Source organism: Vulpes vulpes, chromosome 4 (genome assembly GCF_048418805.1).
Source record: "Vulpes vulpes isolate BD-2025 chromosome 4, VulVul3, whole genome shotgun sequence".
In the NCBI taxonomy this organism is placed as follows: domain Eukaryota; kingdom Metazoa; phylum Chordata; class Mammalia; order Carnivora; family Canidae; genus Vulpes; species Vulpes vulpes.
The window spans coordinates 71,116,426-71,130,044 of record NC_132783.1 but is presented as its reverse complement, the minus strand read 5'-3'; the positions used below and the strand labels follow the sequence as shown (position 1 = coordinate 71,130,044).

General features: G+C 37.4%; 1 protein-coding gene across 8 annotated transcripts in view; it reads left to right on the top strand.

Annotated features, from left to right (window-relative positions):
• Positions 1-13,619, top strand: part of FAM13C (family with sequence similarity 13 member C) — a 147,569-nt gene that overhangs the window by 70,627 nt on the left and 63,323 nt on the right. For all 8 annotated transcript variants that reach the window (XM_072756043.1, XM_072756044.1, XM_072756042.1 and 5 more), the window contains one exon: positions 1,614-1,677. In XM_072756043.1, the coding sequence (XP_072612144.1) occupies positions 1,614-1,677 (64 nt within the window). The remainder of the gene's footprint in view (positions 1-1,613; positions 1,678-13,619) is intronic.

Below are 13,619 nucleotides of genomic sequence, written 5' to 3'. Positions count from 1 at the left end.
ATATTACAAAGAAATTATGAATCATTCAAAATTTTAGATGTTACTGGATTGGACACATGAACTCCTCCTCCTAAGAGGGTTTTGCCTATTTGTGGGATAGAATAATTTAGTATTTTCTGAAGCCCTGATATTACTATGTTTGCGACTCAGGGAATTGATGGGGATAGGATGAGTGTGCCCGTTGTCTTCTTCCTCACTTTCTTTTCCCGTTTGAATGATCGCTCCCTGAACTCATTGTTGGACCCTCAACCTCTCATACTCAGGAGAGACATGCTGGTTTGTGCAGATGTAGTAGACATCAGTGCATCCTAGAGAATTTTGTTTTACCATCTCCTTACTTTTCTCATTGGAAGTAAATTGTTTGCACAGTTAGCAATGCCCTTGGACTAAACAAATTTTGCATTCATAAGAATATTTTGAAGAAGTTATGCTTGTGACATTTCTAAATGTGCATCATGACTTAAAGAAATCATTAATCTTGTTGACCCTTTAGAAGACATATATACTTTTTCAGGACTCAAATTGAAGCTGAATAATAACTGTAAATAGTTATGTCCCCAAATAAATCTTTTTATAAATGACTTAATGGTGACTAAAGCTTTTATTAAGAAAGCAGTCCTTTTTATAAGGATAATAACTATAATTTGATATGCTTATTATATAATAGCATGCAAACTACTGCAGAAAAACTTGGATGTTACATAATGGATCCTATTAGATCATAACATTTGACATATCATGATTTTGAGCTCAGCATCTGCCTGTAGTGAAGTTTTGCTTTTTTGTATTTAAATTTAAAAAATTGATTCAGAGTAGATTTGCCTTATTTTGATCATTTTCTTTTATTAGGAACTATATAGTAGCAAAACACAGCTTCATCGTGTCACCTACAAATTAATATATTTATTGTGTTAGTTACAAGATAGGATGGAATTTCCATCTATCTTCAGTGAAGAAATGGTATCTTTCTGTACTGACTATAAGAAATCTATCAGATCACATGCAGAAAATTTTTTTGAATTAATGAAAAAATGTTAAATTTGTATTAGCTCCTGATGATTGAGCAGTGTAGAAAATGGACATAATTACTCTTTTTTTGAGCTTACATTTTAATGAGGAAATGGAAATAAACAGGTTAATTTCAGATAGTGATAAGTGCTAAGAAGAAAATCTAAGGACAGTGTGATAGAGAGTGTGGAGAGGGCTACTAAGGTAGAGGCATCAGGAAGGCCTTGTTGGGAGGTGACATCACAGCTGCTCTGAGGCTTATATGCTGTAAGAATTAGTTTTGTGAAGATCTGGGGGAGAGCGGTCTGGGACAGTAATTATGATGATTTCAACAGGGCATCAGTCCTTTGTGTTCAGGAAACCAAGAGAAGACCAGAGAGGCTGGAGTGTAGGAGAGTGTGTGAACGTTGGGAAGGCACGCTAGCAGAATTCAAACACCGTAATGTGTTGCAGGCTATTATAATGAGAGAGTTTATTCTGTGGGCAGTGGGACACCAGTGAGGGGCTTGAACAAAGGTACAGCCAGATCTGTAGCTGGCAGCTTCAAATGTGCAGTGTTGAAAGATTTCTTTTAAATGTAAATAACTTTTCTTTGTATTTTACAGAATCGATCAGAGGGCTGCCATTTGGTCAAAGGATGTTTTTGAGACTCGGCAGGACTTAAATGAGGTAGTTGCCATTATTGTTGGTTTTATGAACATGAGTTAGCCAATTATGAAATTTATTATTCTTTTTCCTAGTATCAGGAATTCTTTCTGATGAAAACTTTAAGTGTTTTTGCTCTTAAGTAAACTTGTTTTCCGTGTAGCTCTTTGGGTAATGCTTTTCCTTGCGTTGGAACAAATATATTTAAAATATCTGTGAGATTGCTCACTACATCTTGGGCCTAAACCAAATCCAGCAGTCATTTCATTATTATTTTCAACTTTGCTTCAGGATTACATGACCATGGCTGTGGCAGTTATATTTGTAACACTTTCTCTTAATTTTATTCTCTATTTCTATGGCTTTTGTAGTCTCAAAGGTAATCATGCTTACTATTTTTCCATGGAGTATGATATCGTTTGGTGTTTACAGTATGGTCTTCTTAGTATATTTTGAAACATTGAAGTCCTATTTTCCAATTCAAATGGTTTCTCACCAAATCGAGTATCACTATATTAATGTTTGTTCTAAATTTTCTTTGAAATAGATAATTTAATTCTCCTCTTGGAAATCAATATAACGTAATTAGGATCCCTGTTATTATGAATGCCTTGGCTTAAGACCTTGGCTTGAAATACTGTCTAGTTTCCCTAACTCTCATTTTATAATTAAAGATCAGTGGGTGGTATATCTGATTAGGATCATAGCAAAAGGAATGAAAAGACCTGATGCTCAGATGCCGGGAAGAAAGATGATGAACTTGAGGCAAACTGTTTGTCATTTTGAGATTGATCCTTCTCCCCTCTCCAAGAAAAAGGCAATTAACTAAATTTAGGGGGTTTTCTTTTTCTTTTTTTTTACTTTAGAACTTGGCAGAAATGAATAACTAAAGGTAAACCAGCTGCCTGATTAAATCAAGTTAAATAAATAACTAAAGTTGTGGAAAATGACCTAAAGTTAACAACACAGAACACTCCTTGTTATTTCTTTGTGCATAGAGACAGCCTTCAAATTCCACAACCTCACTCATGGTAACAAGAGTGACAAAGAGTTTGAGAAGAAAGAGGCAAGAGCCTGAATCAATGAATGCATTGTGAACAAGCAAAATGCTAGCTATAAAGAAGCACTGATTTGTTTTGACATAAGTGACTAGAAAAATGAGGTGATTGTAAGAGTCAACTTTGATAGGTTTCAAGTATTCGGGAGAAACTCAGATTTGTGAGCTAGAAACCCACGAGAATGCTGAGATTACTTGAGCATTCTGAAATCACAGCTGCACAAAACTATTTGAAAATCTGCTTTCCCATATTTCTTCACTATACCCGATCGGGAAATTTCATGAAATGTGCCAGTTTACTGATCTGGGATTACAGAGCAAGAGCATCGAATAGAGACATGCATTCAAACGAGCAGGCAGTGCCTTATTTTAAATGTGTGCTCTTCACGATAAGGTGGGGCTACTGATCCAAACTGATTGATAAGAGTGAGTGTGTGCTCAAAGTGTTTTGTTCCACTCAGGGGGTAAACTGTGTGGGATTTGTGTTCCAATCCACATCCTTTTATGCAGTTTCTGTTGGGATTAAAATTTAAGGGCCAGAGGAAACCCCAGAAAAGCTTGAATGGGAGCAGCATGAATGGATCCAAGGCCGTGCAGGGAGGGTTGATGTCATTGATGAAGACCTCCTATAGAAATATATTTAGCTAAGTTTTTCTCAGCATTTCCCAAATGTATGGAAAACCAAACTCTTTTATGCAGGAATGCCATCATAACACTTTTTTTAGGCAAGAATCCTATGGAACACAGGTGGGAAACACCGCTTTAGTATTTTTAATTGAAATAGAAAAAATATGTAATAGTCCATATATCCTAAATGTACAGCTGGATGAATTCTCATAAAGTATGTAACTAAGACCTAGATTAAGAAACAACATTATCAGCCTTCCAGACACCCCTTTGTATTTCCTTCCAGTCACTACTCAATAAGAATAACTATTCTTCAGACTAAAATAGGTTTGTTTTGTCTATTATTGAGCTTTTCATAAATGCACTGTGTGTGCTTTTTTGTATCTGGTTTCACTTAGTCAGTATTATGCTTCTGACACATTCTTTCATATTTGGCATGTAGTTTTCATTCTCCTGGTTGTAACCCATTGTATGTTTTCCCCCCTAGTTTTTGATTATTATGATAAGTTGCTACTGATAATATTTTTTATTGACTCCTATTTTATAGGAGGTATTCTTTCCACCTCTAGATGGAAATGCAAGGTAGACTTTTTTATTATGTTAGCTGTCTCTATTGCTTTGTTCCTTTCTTGTATTTATTTACCACTGGCCCCACTCAGCAGCACACACACACAGCTAACTAGTTCTCTAAAAAGAAGCCACCAGTTCCATATCTGCTTTTTTTCTTTACTCCGATTGCAACTCTCAAGTCAAAAGAGTTTCTTGAGTCTCATGAGAAGATTGTCCACAAATATTTTCCAGACATTTCCATAGAAATCCTAATTCTGTATACATATAATAAAAATTTTAAGGTGCTACATATGTTCTTTATATTTTTCTAAAATTTCATATCTGGTAATTTACTTCTACTTTTTGAGCTTTTTAAATTATACTTGCTCTGTCACAGATAGATGGGCCTCGGCTATAGTTCAGTTCCAGAGCTGGCACTTGACCCAAGATCTCCTATACTCAGTAAGGTGATACATGGTGTGCTGTATCTACATATAAGCATCTGTCTGGTGTATTCCCCTACTTTCTCAGTGAACTGGCTACAAAGTTCAATACTTTTTTAAGTAGGCTGCACACCCACCATAGGGCCCTCCCAGTGAATTGGAAAACTCACTCACTTATTATTTCCACTTGGCATGAGTATACATTTGATTCTGGCAAGTCTCCCTTTTCCTAAGCCAATCTCAAACTACCAGTCTTTGACCTTGGGTCTCTTGATAGAACTTGCAGCCCCATCCCATGAGTTTTGGTACCTCTGAGACTGTGCTATAAGAATTTGTTTCTGTGGGATACCTGGGTGGCTCAGTGGTTGAGTGTCTGCTTTTGGCTCAGGTCATGATCCTAGGGTCCTGGGATTAAGTCGTGCCTCAGGCTCCTCACAGGGAGCCTCCTTCTTCCTCTGCCTCTCTCTCTCTCTCTCTCTCTCTGTCTCTCACTAATAAATGAATAAAGTATTTTTTAAAAAAGAATTTGTTTCTGAAAAACTGAGTAAATGTCCCTGCTGCTACTGAGCTGAGCTTTCACATTTTTTCTCTATAAGACATCAGAAGGTTTTATTTGTTGGAGTCTTCTGGATCATGATTGGAAAATATTCTAGATTTGAGATCTACCAATGTCTCATCCATCTTTTTTTTTCTTAAATATTTATTTATTTATTTGAGAGACAGAGAAAGAGAGAGAGAGAGAGACAGACAGACAGAGAGACAGAGGGATAAAGAGAAGCCTCAGGCAGACTCCCCCACTGAGCATAGAGCCTGACTCTGGGCTCAGTTCCAGGACCCTGAGATCATGACCTGAGCTGAAATCAAGAGCTGGCCACTTAACCAGTGAGCCATCCAGGTGCCCCAAACAGTATCTCATCCATCTTAATCCTTAGTTTTAGTTATTCCTCCATATCCATATACTTGATAAATACTCAATAGATTTAAAAAAATGAAGGAGAACAAATACTGTTTTCCTTCTCCATATCCTAGTAAATCCCCTTCCTGGCTTCATTTCCAATTAAGAAAAATAACAGATGTGTAAAGAACACTAATGGATCTTCTCTTCCCTGAGAAAGCATGCCATATTGGGTCTTCAAACCACTTTTTCTATTAGAGACTGTATGTCATGAAGCATCACATCAATTTCATTTAGTTTTTTAATTGTAAAATTGGGGCAGGAAGTTCTGAATTGGGTTAATTCTAGAAGCCCTTTCAATTTTAACACTTAGTAATTCTACCCATTCCCCCTTTTTTCCCATTTTCCCAATACTTGTAGAATTTAGTCACAGGTTCCCGTCAAGGATGAACAAGGCAAACCATCCCGGAGTTACTGAGGGGTAAGCCTCCCCAAGGCCAATCACCCAGAGGCCTAGTTTTGGCAGCAAATATTAGGTCTTCTCTGTTACTTTCTTCTCTTGAACTCTTCTCTCACCATGAGTTGGCTTTCTTTAGTGATGTACTTGTTGTATTCCTTTCTCTTTGATTTTTGCATATCTATTACTGCATTTGATTTGTGGTTACCATTAGGTTTGTATATAACATTTCTGCATCTAGCAGTCTTATGTTAAGTTGATGGTCACTTAAGTTTGAATCCATTCTTTACTTCTCCCCCCCATGTTTTAGGTATATGGTGTCATACTTTACACCCTTTTAGTTTGTAAGTCCCTTGTCTGATTTTTACAGATATACTTATTTTTACTGCTTTTGTACTTTTTACTTTTCTTACTCTTACTTATGATCTTCTTTTTGACTCCCAGAGTCCTCTTTCATATTTCTTCTAGGGCTGGGTTAGTGGTCATGAAGTTGGTTTAGCTTTTAGGTGTCTGAGAAACTCTTTATCTCTCTTTCTGTTCTGAATGATAGCCTTTCTGGACAAGATATTCTTGGCTGTAGATTTTTGCCACTCAGTACTTTGAATGGATCACGCCACTCTCTTCTAGCCTGTGGAATTTCTGCTAAAAAAATCCACTGATAGCATTATGGGGTTTCCCTTGTGTGTAGCTATTTTCTTTTCTCTTGCTGCTTTTAAAATTCTCTTGTTATCACTACTTTTTACCATCTTAATTACTTTGTGACTCAGTGTGGACCTCCTTGGGTTGACTTTGTTGGGGGGTTCCTGTGCTTTCTGGATCTAGATATCTGTTTCTTTCCCCAGATTACGGAAGTTTTCAGCTGTTATATCTTTTAAATTAATTTTCTGCTTCCTTTTATCTTTTTTTTCTGAGATCCCTATAATGTGAATGTTATTATGCTTGATAGAGCCACGGAGTTCCCTAAGTCTATTCTCATTTTGCATAATTATTTTTCTCTCACCTGCTCAACTTGATTAGTTCCCATTACTCTGTCCTCCAGGTCACTAATTCATCCTTCTGTTTCCTCTAGCCTACTAATTATTCCATTGAGTGCATTTTTAATTTCATTTATCATGTTCTTAATCTCTGATTTTTTAAATGTTTTCTGTCTCTTTGTAAAGGATCTCATAGAGATTCTCCACTCTTCTTAAGTCTTTATGTGTCTTTATGATCATTACTTTAAATTCTCTATCAGGCATATTACTCACCACCATTTAGCTTAGGTCTCTTTCTGTGTGTTTTTTTTTTTTTTTCCTGTTCTTTCATTTGGAACATATTCCTCTGTCTTCTGATTTTATCTAACTTTCTGTATCTGTTTCTCTGTTACTAAAGTCAGCTATCTGCTATTCTTGAAAGGAGTGGATGGGCTGTACATTTTTAACAAGGGCGTATTTGCCTTTTTCCAGAGAGGATACAGTTGCTGTTGAGGGCAGCTGAGATAATTCTGCAAAAGGTACAGGGGTAGGGTGAGTGTAGTACTCATAAGTTTTGCATGCTGGTCCTCTTCTTCCACAGGGGACATGCCACTGCTGCCAAGGCCAGGGCCAGCCAGGGCCTGATCCACATAAATGCATGTGGGCATAGCACACAGTTTTAACAAAGTGTGTGCATCTTTGCAGGAGATGACTTGCTGCTTCTGCTATAGCCAGATGGAGGTCTTGCAAAGCATGCTGTCTGGAGACATGGCATTGGCAGGTTTTACATTGGTCTTTTAGGAAATGGGGCTCAAAAGCCCCAGGACTGAGACAGGCCAGTCTGGAGGGGGCAAGGCATAGTGTAAGCAAGTTAGGTAGTGAATACTAGGCCTGTGCTGGTTCCCATATGTAGCAATGTGTTGATGCTGGAGTAGGAAAGGGAAATGACACCTGCTAGACCTTTAGTTTCTGGAGGAGTCTTCCAGTGAAATCTGTCTCTCTGGAACATAGCAATTAGTAGATAACTCTCCCTCCTATATGCTTGGAGCACTTTTCAAACTGCTGCTTCTATGCTGTATCTCCATGGGCTGTTTGTTGTGCTCTTTAAGGACAGAACTCAGTTTCCCCTTGCCCTCCTGGCTCTCCCAGAACTGAACCTACTGATTTTTAAATTTACAGGCTTTTAGTCCTGCTAGTTGTAAGAATTCATGAAATTTGGCCCTTCTGGCTTACAAAGCCAAGTGCTATAGTTCTCTCTCTTCCAGTTGCAGGCTCCCTAATGTGAGGGTCTAGTTCTCTTCCCTCTCCACATCTGTAGCTCTCCTGTGGGCAGTGACAGTACCTTTAGCTTCCCACTATGTCTCTGCCCTTCCTACCTTCTCCCATGTAGCCTTTTCTCTACATTTGGTTGTGGTATTTATTTGCCAGTCTTTGGACTGTTTTCTGAGTTATTTACACTGATTATGTGAGTGTTATCTAATTGTATCTGTGGAGTGAGGTGAGCTTAGGGTCCTCCTACTCTACTATTCTTCCCTGGAAGTCCTCTGGGGAGCAAATACTAAATAGTGCTTTAAAAGTGACGTAATTGTTTAATATAATTATTTATCAATCCTATACAAGAGAAAGAGAAGCTACATGACCAAAGGTGAAGAATTGAGGCCAACTGAGCTGAATAGTACAGTCATCCCAAGGAACAGACTGAAGCTGTGAGTTCAACTTGGATTTCTTTCTACTTGCCCAACCTCTCTCTTCTGTTATCACCTTACAGAAGGAAATGGTCACTTCAAAAAATGACCATTACTTTTGTGCTCAGGAAAAAAGTGTTTTATTTTCTTATCTGATACTTTTGTAGGTGTTCTGTACTTAACTTCTGGATAAAGATAGTTTCTGCTTAGTAAATAAGAGTTTGTTTCCATTTGAATTTTTGCCTGGAATTCTAAGGTCCTAGAGGTAAGGTCAGTTACAACATAATGGGCCCTGAAAGAGAAATTTATCTTTAATTGCTGTCACATAGTTTCCTTATTTCCTTTCCCTCTGAGGCTTGTTGGCTATAAAACTATGGACCAGTATACAGTTGACCTCTCTAGGCCTAAAGAACCAGTTTACAAGTATGGAAAAAAAATCTTGCCACAGGTTAATGTTTACCCAAAATAATTATGTCAAACACAAAGAAGCAGATACTCAACACTGGAATTGGAAAATGAATACATGCCACATTAGTCTTTTGCCTGCAGTAAACCCTACAACTTTGATGTAAGGATTTCAAGGTGGCTTGGTTTTAAGGGGTAATTGAGGGAGATACTTCTGGCTTCTTCCATGTCCCCGGAACCAAACTTTGGAGACATACAGTTCCCACTAAGTAAGAAGTCCAGGTAAAATGACTGTTGGAGCACAGAAGAATCTGGAACTTTAATATAATTAAGAGGCTAGAAAAAGTTTACTTATAGGGTAAAGTGGAAGAGGTGGAAGAGATGGAGATTGCTCTTAGAAGGTCTGAGATCCTGGAAGTTTATGGAAATCTGCTGAGATGGCCAGCCATAGTTAAGAGAAATTGGCATTATAGTTAAAGAGGATGAGGAATTGTGGGGCCAGATATTACTATGGCTATCAGCTTAACACTGAAGTAATTTAATATGGAAGGGGCCTCTGATAGAAAGGAAGAAACCAACCTAAATGAAAGTCACTGAGTCATGTACATCCAGATAATGGAATGCCATTTATAGGGAGAAGAAATTGATAATTTAGCAGTGAATATCAAAACAGTAATGCTAATCTAACCTTCTTACCCTACTGACCTCTTTTTAACTCTGAAGTAGAGAGTAGGAAAAAGAAATGGTTTCTGAAAGTGAAGAAAATTCTAGTCATATTGTGTCAACTTTTCTAATGGAAGAACAGTATTATTGGGTATGCCATTTTACCTGGTAACCAATAAAACCTTATATACCTGAAACAAGTCAACACTCCTGAGTTATTTGATATCATATTGGACTCCTTTTTTTAAAATTTTTTTTTATTTAATTATGATAGTCACAGAGAGAGAGAGAGAGAGAGAGAGAGAGAGGCAGAGACATAGGCAGAGGGAGAAGCAGGCTCCATGCACCGGGAGCCTGATGTGGGATTCGATCCTGGGTCTCCAGGATCGCGCCCTGGGCCAAAGGCAGGCGCCAAACCGCTGCGCCACCCAGGGATCCCATATTGGACTCCTTTTATGAGTGCTTAGAAGAAGAAGGTAATAGAATATTTTAAATGGAATGAATATTCTGAAATGCAGTTCTATTCTGAGGATTCCATTCCTCCTTGAGTTTACAGAATAGAGTTAGAACATTTTAGGTGTTAATTGACCCTATATGGCATCCTAGAGCATCTCTATGGCATCTATACATATGGCTGCTTTGAGGTTTAGTTTTGACCTTATCAAAAATAGCTGGGACATTTCCAGGTTTGTTCATTGTATCATCACTCTTAGTGATTTGTGCAAACTAGAGAAAGAAAAGATGCACAAAGTGTGACTGGATTTGGTCTTGTGTTGCGTTACATTCTGATTGAAGTACAACCATAAAAAACAGTATCCTTAGGAGTGCTGTTGGAGTTTTCAAGGAGGGCCTATGTTATAAGAAACAAGTGTAATTATTAGCATGCAGCAAATGTTCAATAATGATCTAATATCAATAATAAGAAGTTCTTATATCATGAAGAGGACCTCTTTTTACTTTGCTGGCCATGAAAGGGATCATTTATCTACCTAAAATTAGTATGAAAAATTCATATTTCTCTTGCATAACTACTATTACCCTTTATTTGTTGAGTTATGCTAGTCAAAATAGCTCAACATTAGCCTCAACATCAAAGTCTATGAAGAATACTTCAATACTTTAATTTTGTTAAAGCTAGTCCAGTTTTCACATTTGTAGTGTCCCTTTTTGAGCCTATATGCACGTGTCCATATGTGTATTTTCATGTGAAAAATTTGATTGTCTTTTTATCACCATCCGAAGTTTAGCATATAGATATTTTGACCTTAAGTCTATCAGAACTCAAGGTGATACTTACTGTTTCATTTGAAATCTTTCTCCCTCAAAACTGTCTTAATATTGAGAAAATATTATAATAAATGGCTTCTTTAGGACTTTGATACTCCTCAGTTAGCTAAGTGGTATTATTTCTGAAGGAATAGCCAGCCGTATTTTTCTATTAAAATGCAAACCCAGTCTATAGGGTTTAGCTGTAGTTCAGAATTAATTGAAGATTTTTCTTTTTCTTTTTTTTCAAGTATCTGGGATTTTACTTCTTGTGACTAAAAGTCAGTTCAACCTGGCTTTAATAGTAAAGCCAGGATTTATTGACTTACACAGTTGTAACTTTTAGGATCAGGGTAGACTCTACACATGGCAGATTCAGGGATTAAAAAGTTGTCATGTAGGTGCCATCTCTTTCCATCTCTTAGTTCTGCTTTATTATATTGGCTTTATTTTTAGGTTGCCCTCTCTCTGGGGACATTATTCTTAAAACTAGCAATTCCAGTATATATTAGTTTTCTATTACTATGTAATAAAAACTTAGTAGTTACTAATGTCTATTTATTAGCTCATAGTTATGTAGGTCATAAATCTGGGTGGATTCACTTGGATTTCTACTCAGAGGTCTCACAAAACTGAAATGGGGCATCAGCTGCAATAGGGTCTTATCTGGAGAAGTTTCCATGTCCAAGCTCATTGAGGTTGTTGCCTGAATTTAGTTACTTGGGGTTATAGGACTGCGGTCCCTATTTTCTTGCTGGTCATCAGCAGGGGACAGCTCTCAGCTTTTAGAGGCTACCTTCCTTCCTTCTCACAGGGCTGCCTTCATCTCTGAGCCACCAACAGCAAGCCAAATTTTTCTGTGCTTCAAATCTCTCTGATATTGTCTTTTGCCACCAGCTAGTAGAAACCCTGCTTTTAAAAGTCTTACCTGATTGTGTCAGACCCACCCAAATAACCTCTGTATCTTTGGTCAGTGAGTTAAGATTTAATTAAATCTACAAAATCCCTCATAGCAGTAACTAGCTTAGTGTTTGAACAACCAGGGTACAGGAATCTTGGGCCATACTTCCTACCACAGAGTGAGTCTCTTCTTTCTAACTCCAAAAAGTTCTATACTTTAGTTTCATTTATGTAGCTTGGGATATAGAACTCCTTGCTGAACTATGACCTTGGGTTTGGAATTAACTGATTGGCTAGATGTAGACTATATTTCTCATTTTAGGTCTAGGAGTGTTGTATCAGAAGATTGGTAAATGGATGCTGGACTGCATAACATTGGTATCGGAAAGCATGATACCCAAGATAATTTTCTTGTGTGCTGGACCACTTAAGGATGCCATTTGGCACTTTTTTGTATGGTTTTCTGAGTTAAGATAAAGTGATCTTGCTTCCTTACCAAGATTTCTTCCTCAGCTAGAACAGTGTCCTATTATTCATTTAATTTTAGCCAACTTTTTGTCAGTGTCAATGAGGACATCCTGTAGCAAACATGGTCATAGTGTATACCCTGGTCCTTATTCTCAGTTAAGAGCACAACACAGCAAAGAAACTTGGAACTGTGTCCAGGTTGGTTTTTTTCTGCCCTGCTATTCAGAAGCAACTATCCAGCCTGGATTCTTATTTCTGGGGGAATCAGATCTGTGGTCCTCACCATCAGAAATCCTTAGAGTGGTGCTGGCTGAAAAGGTAGGAGCCGTGCCAACAACTGCCTATATTCTCCCTCATCTGAGATTTAGAAAAACTTCAGAGGTGTTGAGCTGAGCAGAGAAGTTGTAACAACCCTTACCACAACTGATTCACCTGTGTTTGTCTTTTGCCTACCGGCCTTCCCCATCTCCCACACTCCACTGCAGCTTTGTCCCATTGGCTGCTGCTCCTCCTTCTGTTGTGCTATCATGATTCTTTTCCTTATTGCTCACTCTTTCATTTAATTTTTTTCATGCTACTAGTCTCATGCTTTCTCATGGAACACTATGTCTACTGCAGAGACTCCCAGGTGTCAGGCTGTGTTGTTGTTTTCATTGCTTCATAACAACAAAACAAACAGACAAACCAACCAACCAAGAACAATGCAGTGAGTTTTTCCATAACACTGGTATACATTTATTTAGGGATTGTTCCTAAATAACTCTCTTATTTAGAGATTGGTTTTAAAATTTCCATTTTGTGATGAAATGATGAGGAGGGTTATTTGTTTTTTATTTGTTTTTCCACAGGCTCTTACTTGGCAAAACATAAAGCCAACAGCTTTCATCTATATATATTACATTCCCTTCACCCCTAACAACTTACAAAAGATATTTCTGCTGGTTCTAAGACTGAAATTTTGCCTGAAAGCTTTGACCTTTTTGAATATTTTTTTTTCTAAGGAGTAATTATTATTTCAATAGCATTTATTAGAAGCAAATAGGCACCCAACTCTGTTTGGTATTGAGATGGACTATGGGACTGTAGTAGAATGAACTTTGTCATCTCTTATGATCATCACAAGTCTAGTCCTCATCTGTCATCATAAAAAATTACAAAAAAAATGTTTTCTTGTGATGAGAATCTTCAAGACACTTTCCTAGCAACCTTAAAATATGCACAATATAATTGGCCATAGTCATTATGCTGCAAACCACATCCCCATGACCTATTCATTTCACAACTGGAAGTCTATACCTCCTGAGTTTATCCACACATTTTGCTCATCCCTAAATCCCCCAATAGAGTGGCAAGCGCCACTCTGTTCTCTTTATCCATTAGTTTTATTTTCTTTGTAGATTTCACATGTAAGTGAGATCATATGGTATTTATCTGACTAATTTCATTTAGCATAATACCTTCAAGGTCCATCTATGTTGTTGCAATTTTATTTAATTTCATTCATTCATTTATTATTTATTTTAATTCCAGTGTAGTTAACATAGAGTGTTACATGTCATATATATATTATATTAGTTTAAGTTGCACAATATAGTGAT